This window comes from Acomys minous (genome assembly GCF_964271855.1).
Source record: "Acomys minous genome assembly, chromosome: 8".
Classification (NCBI taxonomy): Eukaryota; Metazoa; Chordata; class Mammalia; order Rodentia; family Muridae; genus Acomys; species Acomys minous.
This window is the reverse complement of record NC_140489.1, coordinates 110,759,115-110,778,401: the sequence shown is the minus strand read 5'-3', so window position 1 is coordinate 110,778,401 and position 19,287 is coordinate 110,759,115. Positions and strand designations below refer to the sequence as shown.

The 19,287-nt window shown below is 45.4% G+C and overlaps 1 protein-coding gene across 1 annotated transcript in view; it reads right to left on the bottom strand.

Annotated features, from left to right (window-relative positions):
- Positions 1-19,287, bottom strand: part of VIT (vitrin) — a 115,452-nt gene that overhangs the window by 87,970 nt on the left and 8,195 nt on the right. Inside the window, exon 2 of the mRNA XM_084793090.1 lies at positions 6,987-7,056. Within this exon, the coding sequence (XP_084649216.1) occupies positions 6,987-7,038 (52 nt within the window). The 5' untranslated portion in view covers positions 7,039-7,056. The remainder of the gene's footprint in view (positions 1-6,986; positions 7,057-19,287) is intronic.

Below are 19,287 nucleotides of genomic sequence, written 5' to 3'. Positions count from 1 at the left end.
CTTTAGGCTGTTGGTTACAGCACCAAGAAAAACAGTCAACAGAGTATCTTTGAAAAGTACATCAAAATAAGGTATTGAAGTGCTTTCAGCTTTGGTTGGCTTCCCTCAAGAGAGGAAATGTAGAAAACATGTTGTGTGGGGCCAAAAAGATGCTCCCTTTAAAGTGCAAACAAAGAAACAGTAATTGTTAAAGAAATGAGCATTGCCCAAGGAGCTGCTAGTGCTTTCATGGGTCCAACCATCCAGGCATTCAGAGGTCACAGAGGCGGTGCTCCAAGAGGTCCCCGATGCTGCTTGAGCTAGCAGCAGAGTTTAGCATTCATCGCCTGTGTGCTCTGTGTTTTGCAGCCAGGCAAAGGGTAAGAGTTCAAGGCCCATGGGGGCTTCCACCAAGATCTCTGAGAAAAGCCTGGGAGATCAGGCGATGTGTAGGTTGACAGGTTGGATACTCGGCACCAACCTCACTAAGTGATCCGTGCAGCTTAAGTTGCAAGCGAGTTCCTAGGATTTTGGAACTGCCAAGAACATGAGATATCTGCCAAGGAAAGTGGCAGGCAGCAAGTGGAGATGTGAAAAAAAAAAAAAAAGGCTTGTCAGCCACAATGTCAAGGCCATAGGTGCAGTGATGTCCCGGCTTGCTGGAGCCCAGCTACCCTGTGTATCAGGTGCTTTGCATAGAGCACCCAGTCTCCTGTTTCCCTTGATGAATTCCAGGCTTCCTTTTTGTCCCACCTTTTCTCCCTGTCCTCCCTCTGTTCATTTTGGGGTAGAGATGCCCACTCTCTGTTATTATATATTGGATGAATGTGACTTTGATTTTATACAGACTCATAATTAAGAGTTTGCCTTGAGCCCCAAAAGAGACCCTGAACTTCGGACTTATAGGCAGCATTGAGACCGAGTGGGGCATAACATACTTTGAATCTGAAATGTGCCCCAGTCTCCTTCTTTGAACAATTGTTCCTTAATTGGCAATGTTATGTAAGGAGGCCGAGGAACCATTTGAGTGCCAGACTTTAGCTGATGGAATTAGGGCACAGGGCACAGCGGTTGGTTTTTGGAGGTTGGGTCTGGCCCTTTGCTCAGTTGCTGTGTCTGCTAACTGGTCTACACTGCCCTGCGGAGGTTCTGCAGTGAAGTCTCCAGTGAACCGACGGCCCATCCATGCCAGGCTTTCCCTAAAGCCGCTAAAACCGCACCCCAAAACAACTCTTTTTTTCTGTGTATGTTGTTCCATCAGCCGTAGCCAGTCACAACAATACGAAGTAACAAAACTCTGTAGATTTACTGAAGCTATTCGCTAGTTCTAAAAGCTTGATGGTGTACATTTTCTGCATATCATGTCACCTGTTCTCATAGACGACTTTTGAGTGTTTTCCAAATATAAATAATATTTCCCAATTAAATTGTTACTTTTAATTTCAATTTTGTATGTGTGTGTGGTGGGGGGATATTGGGTGCATGTGTCTCTCTAGTCCAGGGGAACAAAGTTCCGCTAGAGCTGAAGTTACAGTGGGTTGTGAGCTGCCAGGTCACCTGTAAGAGCAGCATCCGGTCTGGCTGGTGCCTCAGCGTCTTTTTATCTCTCTATTCATTTATAAACGTTTTCCTTGCCTAGCTGACCTGGCTAGGAACTTCAATGCAAGAGTATGCACATGTAGCTCATTCATCATCACTGAGGGCGTGTGTAGGAGGACGCAGGCTGTGGGAGTGTCGTGTGTGGCTTCCGTTGTGTTGAGGGCCGGTGTGCTCTTTTTCTACTTCGATTTTATGGGCATTCCTGTGAAGGAAAGGGCAGGCTAAGAGAAGCAGGGAGCAGGGTAGCTATATCTCCCATGTTGGCTCTGTGATGCTTAGGGAAGGGCAGGGTGTGAAGTGCCCTTAAGATTTGTTTTATTTAAAAAAAGATTCGTTTTATTTTGTTTTAGGAAATTCTTCCTATTCTCTTGCTCCCAGCTACAGGGTTTTTTTTTTTTCCCTGAGAAAATTTTATTGGGCTTTTGGATAAAATTTGTTTGGCTGGCAGGATGATTCCAGCATAGCTCTGCTGGGACCAGTACATGTCTTCCTCTTTGCTGATTCTGTGTTTGGCCTCAGTGTATTCTGTCCTTCGCTTCTGGTCTGTGACATTGGAACCTGCCTTACCCAGGCCACAGATCCCAAAGCTCTCAGGTCAGACTTGACGCTCAGCTCAGTGTGTTCCTGAATCCTCAGACCAACGTTTACAGTATCTCAGAGGTTATTTTCCCATAATTCATACTTCTGCATCTTCAGACCTTTCTCAAGGATTTCTCCTACCTTGGCTCCATGGATTGTGTGGGAATTAGCAATCTTTTTTTATCTCACCTGATGCTAAAAGAGCTGATGGTGTATCTAGCTTGGGAAGATGTGGGTATCTGGCCCATGAGCTGCTCCAGCACCTGGGGCTGCACAGGTCAGCCTGTCCCCACTCTCCCCCTCACAGATACTGAGGCAGAGCGTGTGGAAGACAATTTCTCCTGGGGTTCTCCTTTCCACCTTGACCTTGTGCCATGATGGAGAGCAGGAAGAACTCACCTCCACTTTTTTCAGTGTTAAAAACTTGTTAACCTGCTGTTGGGGTTGGTCTGGTGCTATGTATTCTGATGTTAATTACTGGCCCTCAAGATCTCACTGCTTCCCAGAGGAGCACATTCTCACATATACCTGTCTTTGTTCTGTAAACCTTGTTCTAATCTAATTTTAATTAAACATTTTTTATTTTTACATATACACTTATATTATTACACATATATATAATAAACTACCTATAGCAAGAAGTGACACAATCAAGAATTATATAAATTTGCATTCTTAGTGTTTTGGCTATTTGTATTTGACAGCCTTGAAGAAGACATCTTTCCTACCTTGGTGTGTCTAAAATTCTGAATATAAATCAATCTCCATCACATATTGTCATTATCAACTTAGATCACCTATCTAGACCTAAAAACATCTTAATCCCCAAACAACTAAGCTTCATAGTAAAACTAAGCTACCTGGTCTTCAACCCCATCAGAGACTTGAGAAAGAGTAAACTTGACTGTCTGAGTATGCCGGGAGTGCAGGTTAGTAGTTTCCAAATGAGAAGATCACAGAGACAGTTTGCTACCTGAGCAGTCACCTGAAGCTCTCTATAATATTGGAGCATCTTCTTTAGCCTTCTGGCCCAATATATCTGACAGACATATTTGTGAGGCAGGAACTATTGAGGACTTGCATACCCTGTTTTGGCAGTTTGACGGTTGACTCTGCCTGCATCCAAACTTGACCTTTTTAAGGCAGAATTCTGTCTGTGGCAGAAACGATGACATTTTGCCCAGTGGCTGGTTTGCCACATTTGAAGCCATCTCCATAAGAAGGTTTTTTGATGCTCGTCATCCACTTTGAGGTAGGCTGGGTGTTGCCAAGATTTAACCTGTCTCATTGTCAGCTCTATCTAACTTAAAGTTGGTTGGTTAATAAAAATGCTGAAGCCTGTGATTTGGCAGAAGAGAAGCAAGCAAGTTTAGGTTCCCAGCTTTGGGGTCTGGGCTTGTAGTTGAGAAACCACGAGGACGGGAGATGAAGGAGCAGAAGATGGAGCAGGAAGGAAGTCACCCTGGGTCAGGATGGATGATGAGCACGCAGCCATGAGGAGGTGGCCTGATGGAGCAGCTGCAGCCCAGAAAAGGAGAGATAGCTAAATATGTTAAAGGGTTGATATCTGCCCAGCTCCAATGCTTTAAGCTTGTAAAATCAATCATAGTCTCTCTTGTCAATTATTCTGGAAGCTAGTGGGGCTAAAGACAACTGTTGCTTTATTAATTAGTATTTTACAACTGTAGCTCAGAATAATAAGGCGGAAGTGAAAGACTGCTTCCAAGGTGAGTGTTCCCTTCATGACTAAGGCAGGCGAGCTGTATAAACTAAGCGAGTTCACGGAGCAGCCCTGTGCTCAGAAAGCCTCGCAGAGCAGAATTTCACTTGGCTCAAGCTATTGTCAACCCCTCTTTAAGCAAACACTTGATAACCTGGGATGCCCACCTACACCAAGCAGAGCACACACCCTGCTGTAAACAGTGCAGTTGCTCTTCGCAACAACCTTGGTAACTCTTTTTTTGTGGTTATTTTCCATTCAAGAATGCCCCATAACATACTAGGGAGCTAAAGACAAGGGGCCTGACCCAGCCTGAATTGGTCAGATTTGGGTGCATGCTGAGTATGGCAAACTGTGTCCTCTGTTTTAGGGACATTCTCGTATTTATCATCTGATGTCCTTACATGACTGGGTATGCATATGATTCGTGTCAGGTGAATTATGTAAGGCACGTGCAGGTAAAGAAAAGCCTAGTTGGGCCTAGAGAGGAGGAGAGTGGCTGTTACTCCTGCAGAGGGTCTGAGTTCAGTTCCCAGAATCCACAGAGACTATAGTCATCTGTAAGTCTAGCTCCAGAGGGTCTGGCCTTCTTTTCTGGACTATGTGCGCACCTGCATTCATGCGCACACATACACACCACACACAGAGAAAATTAGAAAATAATAAATCTTTAAAACGAGAAAAGCGTATATAATCTAAACCCACTCAGTTAAAACAAAAACACCCACGGAACACTCTTTAGCAACCAACTCCTCCTTCCAGACCCCATAAGAGGAATCCCAGATGCCAAGGGCAGGAACCAGAGACTTATCAGTGGGGTTTTTTTTTCTGAACAGAAATCTTCTTATTATTGTAATTTATTCATATTACATCCCAATTGTTATCCCCTCCCTTGTATCTTCCTGTTCCCACCCTCCCTCCTCTTCCAGCCTATTTCCCTCCCCTAGACCTCTGATGTGGTGTAGACCTCCCCCACTGTCTGACCACAGCCTATCAGGTCTCATTTGGATCAGTGTTTTAATTCAAGGAGCCTGCTGCTACCCTCCCAGTGTGCGTGCTCTGTACTGCTACTTTATTTCTGAATAAAATGTTTTTGCCACTTTGATTCCTCTAGGTGAATCCTAAGCTCTTTGAACAAGACACTAAAAGCTTAGAAACAAGACAGTGACTTCCTTGTCATGGTGGTCAGGCTGGCTAGGTGATTCTTGGACCTTGTCCAATCAGATGAAAGCATCAGTAGTTGAGGAGAGAGCTCCTGGGCAGGTAACCAGAAGACTGTGCTTTCTACCACCATGTGACAGAAACCACGTATGGTGGCACTGAGGATGAGCAACAACCTACTCATGTTCCACTCTCAGAGAGGATGACCTATCTGAGAGACAAGCGGTCTGGCAAAAACTGTCCTGACCCCCTGCAAACATCTGACACAGAGCTGGGTGGTCCCTAGCTCAGTCACTTCACTTACAGAAGAAACAGCAGGCTCTAAGAGACAGCGGTTCTCCACCTGTGGGTCATGATCCCCTTAGGGGGTTGAATGACCCTCTCACAGGGGTTGCCTATCAAATATTTACATTATAATTCATAACAGTAGCAAAATTACAATTACGAAGTAGCAGAGGAATAATTTTAGGGTTGGGGGGTCACCGCAACATGGGGAACTGTATTCAAGGGTTGCAGTGCTAGGAAGGTTGAGAACCACTGGTCTCAGAGAAGTAGCTGCCAACATCAGCGAACTGATGGTGTCTCAGGACTAGAATCATGACCCCTCTCTGACTCCCAGACCAGTGCTCATCCTACCACAATGGAATCCCCTTTGCTTTGTAAATTATGTCACCCTTTCCTCTCCTTCTGGGCAGACTTAAACATTTTCTCACTCTGTAATGGGTTCAACTTCACCTCTCCTCAATGCAATGTATGCACTGAAGTCTGAGTCCCCAGTTGCTCAGAATATGGCCTGGTCTGGAAATAGGTGAACGGCACAGATCCTTGGTTAAACGGGATGAGGTCATACTGGAGTTCTTGTGTTAATACAACTGATGTCATTATGAAAGGAAAAAGCCAGAGGCAGACGTGCACATAGGAGATACTAATGTTGTACTCATAAGCACAGAACATTATAACTTTCCAGAAAGCTCCTGGAAGTTAGGGGAAAGGCATGGGATAGACTTCTCTCTCTACGCCATCCTTGCTGACACATAGATTTTAGATTTCAAGTCTCTAGTGCCAGAAGATAACACAGGTTTTGTTTTTTAAGGCTAACCAGCTTGTGGTGTGGCCCCAACAAATTCATATTGACCATCTGCAAGGACTTTGTGGCCCCTCGGTTTCACCATGACCTACAGGAATATGCTGGCTGGCAAAGTCTCAGACAGTGGTACTAACTCAAGAGAATACTACGCCTGGGCTTAGTCCTAAACCCACCAGCAGTGTCTATATTCTCGTTGGCCTGCTGTTCCTCAAAGACATGTCCAAGTTGTATTGTTTGGACATAAAGCATGTCTCAAATATTTCATCCCCAAAGTATGGGATTATGACAGAAGCAAAACCGTTGTCATGATAATGATAAAAATTCTCCCTTTCTTGGAAATTAAGAAAAAAGCCCAGCAGTGGTGGCGCATGCCTTCAACCCCAGAATTCGGGAGGCAGAGGCAGGCAGGTCTCTGTAAGTTTGAGGCCAGCCTGGTCTACAGAGCGAGTTCTAGAACAGCCAGGGCTACACAGAGTAACCCTGTCTCAAAAACCAAAGCCAAAAAAGAAGGAGGAAGAGGAGGAGGAGGAGGAGGAATAAAAGAAATTAAGAAACAAGAGGATCCCAAATTCAGAATCTGCAAATATACTATATCTGAAATATTTGTTGCTGAAAAATACTGATTGTGTGCAAGTATATGCAACATATAAGCACATATACCTGATATATATTTGCCTTATATGAACACACACACACACACACACACACACACACACACACACACACACACACACGGTCATCTTGAATTTGATCTAACATTCTCCCTTAATCTTCTGTTATTGTTTACGTGTTCTGTCTCTGTTTAAAACCATTCTTGGCCAGATTCAAAGAGTATCCCGATGCACATATAAAAGTACTTACCAAGCAACACTTCAATAACAGACGCCTTCATAGTGAGAACAGCCATCCCCATAAATATCAAAATGGCACCCTGGAGACAAAGAAAAATATCATTAAGCTTCATGCAGGAGTTCTGAATTTGAATGCTCAAAGTATGTGGGGGACATCCTGCATCACTTTTCATTGCTCTCTGGAGTCAGGATTCAAAGCTTCAGCTTTCTATAGATGGACCTGGATGGCCTCGCGGGGACCCGGAGAACCCGTTCACGGTTCGAAAGCCTGATCTAGTTATCTGCCTCTGGTGTTTGGTCTTAGAACTGACAAACAACTCCACGATGTTGAGACTATGTTCCAGTAGTCCTCAGATTTGGCCAATAGACATATTTATGGTGTTGAGAGAACAATTTAAGATTGCAAAGAAATGATTCCTTCAGTAAATATTAAATTCCTATAATATGGCTGCTTTGTAAGGAAGAAGGTGATAAAGTTCAATTAAAGGCTAGTTCTTACTCTTAAAAGGCTTAATAGAGGTGGAAAAACATGTGTGAACACAAATAATCAGAGCATCCGAGAGCACGCACGAGAGAGCCCGGAGGCCTCGTAAGGAGGTGGAAGCGGAAGCAGCAGCGGCTTTTACAGGGCAGTGGGTCTCGCACATTGCTGGGAATAATAACAACACCGAAGTCCAGGCTGTGCCCAAATCAACCGAATTAGGGGCTCTTGGGGGAAGAGTCTGAATGTTAGGCTTTAAAACTCCTCTGATAATTCAGCAGGCAACCAAGTTCAAGATGTAACAGTCAGAGAAGGCTTCTCTTCACAGTGCGCACTAATGCCCTGGGTGTCTTACTAAGGACACAGATTTTAGTACAGTAGGTCTGGGTCCAACAAGAGGGACGTTAAAGGGAGAAAGGAGGGTCCTCGGTCATACCACCCTGAATACGCCCAACGTCAACTAGTCTAAGAGGCTAAGCAGGGTCTGGCTTGTTCTGTACTTGGGTGGGAGAACGGACAGAGATTATATTATCTGTGAGAATAAAGAAAAGCTTCACCGAGCTGGGAAGAGCTGGTCCACCTGGGTGGAATGAACAGGGTTTCAAAACAGAAGAAGAGAAAAGCCTCCCTCCCTCCTCTACCCAGTGTAGGGATCAGCACAAAGTCATAGGAGCTGGGAAGCACAGTGGGTGTGAAAGGTTGTCACCTATAAGGGAGACACCTCCCTTCTCTCATAGCTATAAGGAGATGGGTTTGCCAATACTGTTGTCCCCTGCGCTTGTACTTCATTTTGTTTTGAGTCCTCAGGATGTCAACACGGAGGGCTTGACTTAAGTTACAGTTGATGACCACAATGACAACAGAGAGTAGTAGTGAAACAAAAGGGGGCTAGGTGGGCAGCATCTGCCTTTGGTTCATGCAGTAGACTATTGTAGAGAATCCAGACATGAAATTGGCTTGCATTTTATTAGCATTATCACCTAAAAAGTTTAGACAATATCAATGACAACAAGTCACTTCTCCCTGGGCAAGTGGCATCCCCTGTGCCACTGTTGGGTGGCCTGAAGCCAGTAGTCATAGCCCTGTATCCTGCTGTGGCCCAGGAGTTTGTAGGTTAAATCTACTTTCTGGGAAGAAAAAAGGCCCTGGGTTGTATACAGTATGCCGATTTCTACATATGAATCCTCATAAAAATCTCATTTTTAAGCCACCAAAGTGGTATTACTAAATGGGAAATGTCTATGCTTGTGTTCACTACTTAGATACAGACCCGTAAAGAGTTAACACAAAGTGCTTATCAGTCATGATGGAAACACCAACACAAATACCCAATGCGAGGAATTTAAAACTATTATGTGCAAGGTGTGTTCTAAACAATTAAATTAGTCACAAAGAGTGACCTCCTCACAACACTGGATCACTTCGATGATTCTGAGCAACGATTGCGGTGTATTAAATCTCCCAGTTGAAGTAGCGGACCACTAGTTAATAGTAAAGAAATGGCCTTTAGCATCAGAGTAGAGACATCCAGTCTTCTAATTCAATGCTACAACAGCTGTAGCATTGAAACTGGTGTAATACATCATTTTTACTAATGTGAGACACCGCCGAGCGGTAGGCATGAGTTCAAACCTAAATACTGGACATTCCTATGAGACAGATGCAGGATGCTAAGTGTCTGGACTGGGTGCATATGGCCACTACTGTTTTCCCTGAGTATTACAGACCCAGCATCCTCTTTCTCTCCCACTCCGCATCTCCACTTGCTAAGCTCTCCATCTGTACTACATCCAGAATCAGTCAGATCTCACCCTCACCGCTGCAGCTGGTAAAGGCCACACCCTAGTCCATCTATACTACTCATTAGCCTTAGAGGGAGGCTACCTGGCATGAATGGCCCTGGCTGAAGGAAATGGATTGGTGGCATCTCCCAGCTTAGAACTGTACAGTGGCTCCCCACCATACAGAAAGAAAAGCCAGCCTTTTCAGGTGGCTAGATTTTTCCACCACTCATCCTCCTGGTCTCATTTTGAATTATTGTTCCCCTCACATATTAAGTCTGGGGCACTTTGGGCGTTTGGCTATTTCTAGAGCATGCCTTTCGCCTCATGGTCTCACTTCGGAATTTACTGTCCCACTACTTGTTCTCCACATCAGCATGTGACTGATGCCTTATTTCTTTCAGAGCTTTTTTTGAATGCTCTGTAATCATCCTACTTAAAGTCACAATCTCACTTTCTGTCCACCGCCATGGCTATGGCCTATTCTTGTCACGCTTTCCCCCCTTTGTTACTTATTACTTTTGACATACTCTATAATTTACTTATTTTATTTGTCCACTGCTGGGTTCCCCCAACAGAATGCTAACCCCACGAAGATAGAAATTGTTACTTGAGGTTATAGATGCTCAACAGATCCATGGCAGATACATTTGTAATACCAAAGGCCGTCTCTTTTCCTAGAAAAACAAAACAAAACAAAGAAACAAAGCAAAGGAAAGAAAGACAGTCTGGATCTACATAAAATAACAACCAAATCATTCTATTTAAATGCTCTATTTTGTGACATGAGTTATATGTAACAAATTTATGCTAGGGATTAGTTAATAAGGCATTCCTGGTAGTCTGCACACAAACCCAAAGAGGAAAACAGGCAAGCAGAGAGATGTGCTCTCAGGTCTGTTCTAATGCTTTACAAGTCACGAAGAACACACATGACGACCGTAACACTGGGCTGCATGGATATCCACCAAGCAGTTCCCAGAGACAACCTCTGCACTCCAAGAGATGTCACCCATGCATGCCTCAACAGCAAAGAACTGACTAGAAACTCTCTGGTCTTTTGGAAACAGAGTGTGTTGAATATTATTCCTCACTGCTACGCTTTCCTTCCTTGCTTGACCTGTTTTTTTTTTCAGACTCTTAAATGTTAATGTGAGTTTTGAAATGGGAGGGAAAACATTACGCACCCAGCCACCAAGCCCTGGCACCCCAGAGGCCAGGGCTGAGCAATCTCTGCAGAAGGGAGGTCAGTGTCATGAAGCCATGGGGCATCAAACAACTAGGGAGCCTTAATTCCTCCTGTGCTCCCAGGAGCGCTGACAAAAATTGAAGAAGAGCTTCCAAAAGAATGTTACTTGTACGTGAGTTATGGATTGTGCTGTAAGCTATAATTTAAAAAGTCCCCCAATCTGGAGTTCTGGTGAGGCAGATAAAGGCAGGTTGTGGAAGAAAAATATACTTTAGTGTAAGTAGATTAGCATAGCCAATTCAATTAGATATCATTGCCTGAAGTTGGAGGAGGGCAAATTTGTAATAAATAATAATCACACCTTGTTATAATTTGATCTGTCTTGCAGTGATATGACACTCTGCCCAAAAACAACTTAGGGGGACAAAGTGTCGGTTTCAGCTGGCAGGTCAGACTCCATCACTGTGGGAAGTCAGAGCAGGAACTGAAGTAGAAACCAAGGAGGACCGTGGCTTTCTGGACTGCACACTGCAGCCCACAGTGGGCTGGCCCCCTCTGACATCAAATACCCACCACGACAATCTCCCACAGACACGCCCATAGGCCCTGAACTGGGCAATCATTCTGAGAATCAATTCTCCAAGTTATGCCAAGGTGACAGTCTAAGCTAACCAGGACATACCGTATACGTTCTCCACAGTCTTAAAAAAAAAAAAAAAGCTCTGTGTGTGTGTGTGTGTGTGTGTGTGTGTGTGAAATGGTAGCCCCCTTTGTTATTGTTATTCTTGTCACTGTCTTCCCCCTCTTCCTCCTCCTCCTCCTCCTCTCCCTTCTCTGATTCACTATGTAGCTCAGGATGGCCTTGGATTCTATACCATCACAAAAGGTTTCTGTGGTGCAGGGATCAAAACCAGGGTTTTGTGTGTGTTGGACAAGCACTTCACTGAACTGCAAACGGGAAGTCTTCCTTTGTCTTTGTTGATAAGTTGGTTCTTAAACCCCAGCACATTGCTAGGCAACGGGGGTCATGGTCTGTGCTTGTTGAGAAAGATTTGTTCTCGCACAGTGACCTTGTTCATAAAGTGGAGGCTTACATCTCAGTTTCTACTTTTTGTTTGTCTGCTTGTTTTTCAAGACCAGATTTTTATGTGTAGTCCTGGTTGTCCTGGAACTCCTTTTGTAGACCAGGCTGGCCTCGAACTCAAAGAGATCCGACTGCCTCTACCTCCCAAGTGCTGGGAATAATGGGCATGGTGAAGTAAGCCTTTAACCCCAGCACTAGGGAGGCAGAGGCTGGTGGATCTCTTGGGTTCCAGGCCAGCCTGGTCTAAAGAGTGAGTCCAGTACAGCCAAAGCTACACAGAGGAACACTGTCTCGAAAAACATCATCATCATCATCATCATCATCATCATCATCATCATCAACAACAACAACAAAAGGCATGTGCCGCTGCCGCCCACATATTGATTTCTACTTTAAAGAGAAAGAGATGGAGGTCCACGGAGGGTCTTCTTTAAGGTCACATGTTCGAAGTCAGGCCCACATTTTATGGCTTGTGCTTCAGTTCTGTCATTTTTCTCCTGGACGTGTATAATATGTACTTTATTGAGACTTAAAACAAAAGTGAAGCTGACTTTTCCTGATATCTATTTGTTAATGCACTTGATGCTCACAGGCTAAGGGACAAGCTACTTATGTTAAAGAGATCAGAGAGGGTTATTGTTTCTTAAAGGTGGAAGGAGACTTAAAGGACAAATAGAGAGAAAATGACTCTCCTGTGCAGTCCATGCCAAGTGCGCTGTAATTGCCTGTTTAAACATTACCCTGAGCACAGAAGCTGACAAACCAGAAATTAATAAGATAAATAAATATAAAACAATTATTAAAGCCTTCCAATTTGGGAGAGGCATTTCGGAACTGTCTTATCATCATCACTGTGTGTGGTGTGTAGGGTGTGTGTGTGTGTGTGTGTGTGTGAGAGAGAGAGAGAGAGAGAGAGAGAGAGAGAGAGAGAGAGAGAGAGATGCATGTACCTGTATCACCAACACTTTTAAGGCCAGATTTAGTAGTTATACAATAAATAGAAACCAACCTGAAGGTTGTCATAAAATGTGACCTGTGGAGAAGAGTCACCACTTCACACGATGCCAACATCAGACAAGGAGCAACTGTGCGCAGCCTCTGACCTCCTTGCCGGTTGCTCTCCCTGTTTCATACTCCCTTGCCCTCCAATCAGAAAGGGTCAGCTAGCTTCCTAAAGCATGGGTGTTGATGCGCATCCACCTGTCAAAAATCTTCCCAGCCCACTCATTCTCTAAATAACAAAGGCTAACTTCTGTGGGGAGTCAGAAGGAGACCCTTCAACACCATTAAAATGGAATTCTCCTTCATAATTCTCTCCCCTGGCCCCAGCACCCATGGACTTCTGATCTTTATCTTTGCACATTGGCACCACAGCTCTCACTCAGTATTGCTTCTTTGGAATACCTTACCACCTGCCTCTCACAAGACCACTATCTTCCAGGCTTTGGCTCAAGGTCCATCTCTTTTATGCTAACCTTCCTGGCTTCCTAAGGCTAAAACATATCTTCATTCATACTTCTGCTCATGATTTGAAGAAGAGAGAAGGAGAAAGGAAAAGTTTATGTGAGAGAGAGAAACAAGACGCCATGTCCTAGTGTCAAGTTACTAGGAGTCTTCCGGAGGAAGATTGGCATGTATTTGGGCAAGCTAATACTTATGGAACACATGTTAAGTGTAGATGATGTATTAACCTCATTCATCTTTCAACAGCTTGGCAAAGTACTGGCTATTTATTGCCTTCAGTTAGATATAAGGCCCTGAAACCCACACTGAAGTCTGTGACTTTGCTCAAGGTGACAAGGCTGGAAGGAAGAGGAGTAAAATTCCCAGATCAGAGGCCCTGCCCTTGTAACTGCCATGGTTACCAAGGCATCTCCCAACAGGACAGCAGTGCCCATGGCTTGGTAACGGGTGCAGAGATAAGCCACTCCAGGGACAGTTTCACCCAACAGCATCTGCTTTACTGCACATGAGCAGCCCCTTCTATAGCGGACGTCTATCGACGGTGATTGCTTAACCTATTACCTCAGATTGGCTAGTGAGCGCTCGTATCACCAGCGTTTCCATGTGGAAGAAGCAGGCTCATCCAGCAGGCCAGCTCCTGGCTACTCACACTGTTTAAGAATTCAGTGTTCTGACTTCAGGAGGGTGGTGTGCGTGATTCTTATTTAGAAGCGGGATGTGCCGAGCAGGCTGGCTGCCGGGTCATGCTTGTCTTTTCTCCTACACTCCACTGTCCATGGCTGGCCCGTGGTAAGCAGGTGCCTTTATCTACGTTCTGACTCAGTTGGTGTAGGTTGGAATCATACTCTCTGAGTATTCTCACATGGACTCCACTGGGCAGCCAGCAGTGAGCCCATCTGCTTTCCAAGCTACCGCAGCAAGGGAAATTTGAGTGGATGGTACATCAGCTCAAGTATAGGGACTTGGAAGAGGCTTGAACAATGTAACTGAACTTCAGGGAGCTTCTGAGCCAGACATGGAAGGGGAATGAGATTATTATAGAGGAAAGAAGTGGCTATGTAAGACTTGAAAGTCGTGCTGAAAAAAATGTGAGACCCATCCTGTAGGCAACAGGGAGACATGGAAGGCTTAAGAATGATTTTTTTTTGCATTCATCATTTTTAATAAGCCCCTTGGAGGTATACTTTAGCCACCCACTTGGAAAAAAATCTGCCCCATTGGACATATAGAGGTAATATAATGTTAGTGTTTGCCTGATCTAGGTGTGGCACTGGGGAGCACCCAACCATGCTTGGCTCATGAGGTGGAGAGAGCCAGCATCCATCTGGAAACACTTAGCAGTTATGAAGAGTTTGGGCTGTTGCTTCCAACATGCTGAAAATCCCCAGGGACAGATATCTCTGTGAGGAGAGAGGCCACAGCTGCAGCTTTGCTTTCTCCGTTTCTGCTTGCCTACCACCCTTCGCCACTCGTTGTTGGCTGTGGGGTGATCAGAAAAAAGAGAAATGGGAGGTTGGCAGTTTGATAGTCCTTTGCAAGGTGGAGGTGGCCCCCATATGGACAGCAACCTTTACACAGACTGTAGATATTATGGGAGCGAGGTCTCAATGGCTGCCATTGCTGTTGCCTTGGTACCAACAGGCACCATGAAGAGGATACTAGAGTCTTCTACGACTGGGGAAGGGAGGGGGCGTAGTTCACTTTCCAGTTATTCCTGTTTCCACCTCCCTTTTAGTCTTCAGGAAATAGCAATAGAAAAGTGTGACGAGTAGTCAAAAGGGGAGAGCAGACAGAGATATTTGACCCATTCTTAATATGTTTTGCATTAAGTCTATACAAGACTTCCCAAAGATGTACTGTCAGGTTACATGGTCAAGACTAAAAAACAGTCTTTACTGCTAAACCAACCCCTTCCTAACAGACCTTCTGAAATACAGACTGATTCCAAATTAGCAGGTGAAACAAATGCACCTGGAGATTTTAGGGATGTGTCTTGGACCAATCAGCAAAGGGCCCTGTTAGGGTGTTGTCACAAACTGAGCATCCACGTGACCCGATCTCTGAAATAACTTGGGTATTAAAATGACACCACGGCTAGAAAATTTCACATCATGAAAGGTCATCTTATCCACAAAAACTAGTTTTAAAATGGCATAAAATGACCTTTGGGCTATGTATGCAAGATGTGCACAAAGCATGTGAGTCTTGAGCTCAGACTTGGACCCCACGGCCAGAATCTCTCATTGCATATATGAAAGCAGTCCAGAAATCCCGAGCAAAGTCCCAGGCACTTCAGCCAAGGACCGTGCACGCTGTCATAGCTACTGCTCCAGGTGGGCTGTATCCAGATGCACAGCAGGCAGACATGAAAGATTTTAACCCTATGGTTTAGAAACAGCAGTTGCCTTGCTTGTTGGAAATAGAAGAAGGTAGCTGGAGGTTCCAGGCCTAGTGGCTGCCATCTTGTGACCATGAGAAATGTCAGGCTTCAGGAAAGGCAAGATCAAGAGGGAGTTGGGCAACCTGGGGTATTGAAGAGAACAGATTAGAAGCTCGGAGCCTAAGCCAACTCTGGACCGTCTGTTATATGAGACAACAGGGCTCTCTTTCAGTTAGGTTGCAACTGGGGGATTTCTTCTTCTTCTCCTTTTTCAAGACTTATGTATCTAATTTATGTATATGAGTGCTCTGCTTTCATGCACACCAGAAGACAGAATCAGATTCCATCACAGATGGCTGTGAGCCACCATGTGGTTGCCGGGAAGTGAACTCAGGACCTCTGGAAGGGGAGCCAGTCTTCTTAACCACTGAGCCAGCAGAAGTAGTGAAGTTAAGTCATCCAGTGTCACACAGCAGATCTGCATCTTGCTATGCTGAGTGTATCTATGTGTGTGTGGGGGCGGGGGCAGGGGCGGGCGTGTATTGCATGTGTATGTGTGGGCACGTAGAGACCAGAGGACAACCTCAAATGTCATCTCTCAGCCACAGTCCATCTTATTTTTTTTTCAGACATGGCCTCTTACTTGGCCTGGGCCTCATCATGTCCCTAAGACTGGATGGCCAGTGACCTCATGGGTCCTCCTGTCTCTGCCTCCGCAGTGCTGGGATCACAAGAGTGAGCCACTATGCTCAGCCTTTTACAGTGGGTCCCACTTGAGACTGGGAGTGAGAGCCTCACGCTTGCACACCAAGCGCCTAGCCAAGATGGTCAGTTCTCCAGCTTAATGCCCTTTGTCCTGATGCCGCCAAACTTCTTGTACAGCCACTGCTATACATTTCAAACTACGCCGCCAATTATGAGCTAATTGTCAGGAAGTGAGATTTCCGCACTTCTCTATGGTGCACTGTTCACTTTCAAAGCCCGGTGACATCCACGACTTCAGTCTTGCATGATGACCCAGGACGGTCAGGAGGAAACTCAAACAGTCACAGAGGACATTCAAGTGAGTTTAGGTGAGTCAGCGGTCACAGCCTGTAATCTAGCAAGAAAAGATACCTTGGAGCAGCGGAGAGCTCCCCTGGGCCTGAAGAATTGGGGCTTTGAGAGCTTTAAAGTGTGTGACTGCTGAGCTTCAGGCCTCGTGGGGCCCTGCATTAAAAAAAAAAAAAAGACTGAACAAGAGCAGGAGAGGGAGGTGACAGTGGCACAGCCCGGGGGAGGCAGGAAGGGATGCCTTCATCTCTGGCCACTTGCCAAGCCCCATTTCCAGTCTGAGGGAGACCCAGCTGGACCTAGCTCTTGTGCATGACATACATATTTCTGGGTGCTTTTTCTTGAGCCAGTTGGAGTTAGTTTCCGTTTCTGGCAGAGTGGACTAAAGCCTTTTTTCATGTTTATTTTTTAGTTAGGTCTCGTTTCCCAAAAATGACGGCTGATGGAAGACAAACCCAAAAACCCAAAACACCAAAAAAACACCACCACCACCAACAGCAACAACAACAAAACGCTCCAAATGAGAAGGATGCACACAGTTTTCTTGTTAGCATCTGAGTGGGGCCTTCACGGACAGGCAGCGTGGAACCCTGAAGCCGGGTTCTGGAAGGGGACATGGTGAAGGGAAGCTGCAAGTTCTGGAGATGGGTGACCTCAAAAACAGAGCTGTGGAGTTTCCCCGGATTATGACAGCACTGGACCATGTCAAAGGGAGACACTTGATAGCTTTGAAGACACTTTGGTTGCTGCAATTTGGCTAGGTGAAGACACCGCTGCTGGGCACCTACTCCATGGGTAGAGGACATTGAAATAGATAAGATAGACCCCACAACAAACAAGCCTACTGTTTAAATAAGGAGTTGGCAAAGTCTAATTAGTGTGGATGGTGACTTCTCAAGTTGTTTGTAAGAGCTTTGCATGACCTGGTACTATTCCCCAGGATTTCCCGTAATCTTACATACACCTGGATGAGTATGGTGTGAACTACTTATGGATACATTCCTTTCTTGGGGGCTACATTTTAAAAAAATTATGTGTATGTGTAGAAGGGGTTGCCTTCCAGTTGGGGGTGTTCACTGATGTCTCCTGCATCTGGAATTGTAGAGGGTTGTGAGCTATCTGCCTCGGGGGTGGGGGGGTTGGGAACTGAATTCTGGTCTTCTGGGAAAGTAATATGAGCTTTTTAAAACCACTGAGCCATCTCCCCAAGCTGGGGTCACTTTTGATACCAGGAAAATGCCACAACAGTAGTACTCACCTATGCTCATCGACTGGACCAACCACCTCATGGATGTGTCACTGACGGGACACGTGCGTGCTTATGCCACTCATCCATGTGGCGTTTTTCACATTTCAGAAACCCCAAGGGGGAAAGCCTTTTTTGGTATGCGTTTGAAGCCATCATTTTGTACCTCGTTAAGAACCTGCCATATGGTAATGCTTACCACATCCACAAAGGCTTCCACCAATAGTGATTTCCAGGGAAACTGCAAATAGCAATTACATTTCTGAAGTGGTAGTTTAGATCTCATGCTGCCAGTGTGTGTGTGGTGGTGGTGGGGGGGAATATACTGGTTTGCAGGCATGCACTGATGGGCTCCACTGAACTCCTCCCAAGAGCCATTTATCCTGCGTAATGGAAGAGCCATCAAGAGCAGAACGTCTGGGGACAAAAAGTCCCTCTGAGGTGATGTGGGCCATGAGGGCACCTCCCAGTTACCCCAGAAACCAAGAAAGGCTTAAAAGGAATCTCATGCCACTCTTAAACATGAACTTCTCTCATCAGAGGTGCCTTTGCCTAATGTGTTTGACATTGCGCTAGCTCTGCCTCCTCCCTGTGAGTTCTCCCTCGGGCTTTTGTGGTTCCTGACTGCCAAGGCCTATCTACTGTGAACTGAAGGCTGGGTGTCTGCTTCAATTCAGCTGGGATCCCCAGGGCCTTCACTGGCGTGAACACTCTGTCCTTCCTTGCTCGGCCTTCAGTTCTGAGGCACAGAAAAGCACGGCCAGCTCCCGGTTGGCCTTCCAGCTGAGGTAGAAATAGGAGGGTGGGGTGTGTGGGACCCATGCTTTCCTGACTGCCTCTTGGTAAAGAATGGGTTCGTCTCAGATGACAGGCCTTCGGCTTTCCCAGAGCAGACAAGGCACATTCTTGAGTCCCATCGAGTAGAGGCTTGTGGAAAATGGAGGGTGTGGAGGAGTATGGAGGAGTGGCTGTGGCCGAAGAATGAAGGGCTGTGGAGGATTATAATCTGGAAATTGTCAAGGACAAACAGAAAGAGTCCTTTAGATACTACATGCTCTAAGGGAGGCCACCCAGCCTCGAACTCAAGAGAGCTGGGGAGACCGTCCTTGGCCCTGGAAGAGCTTTTAGCTTCACCCACCTGCCTCTCCTGCTATTTTTTGTTATGCCAGGTGGGATTTGTTCCTTTAGTCTTCTTTGTGGAATGATGTGTTGTTTTGTTTTGTTTTAATTGAAATCACACCTTACTGTGTTGCCCAGGATGGCCTCAAGCTCTGGGCTGAAGTGATCCCACTGCCTTAGCCTTCTTGAATATCTTAAACTGTAGGCATGCAACCATGAGTCTAGTTTCTTGCAGAAAGTTGTAGGAGTTGAAAGTAAACCCAATAACCACTGTCATTTCAGAATGCTCTCAAAATGCCACACACCGCACTCCATAGGACTTACTGACGTCTCATGGTAATAGGCTCAGGAAATACTACTATGTTCATTTGCTTTTCAGAGCAGAGAATTAAACCTCACAGAATGTTCGTAAACTGTTCAAGGTCATAAAGGATTATACAGCTGTCCTGGAACTTGAATGTCACACTTCACGCCTTCCACAGCTCATTTTCCCCTAACTCACAACATGGTTCCT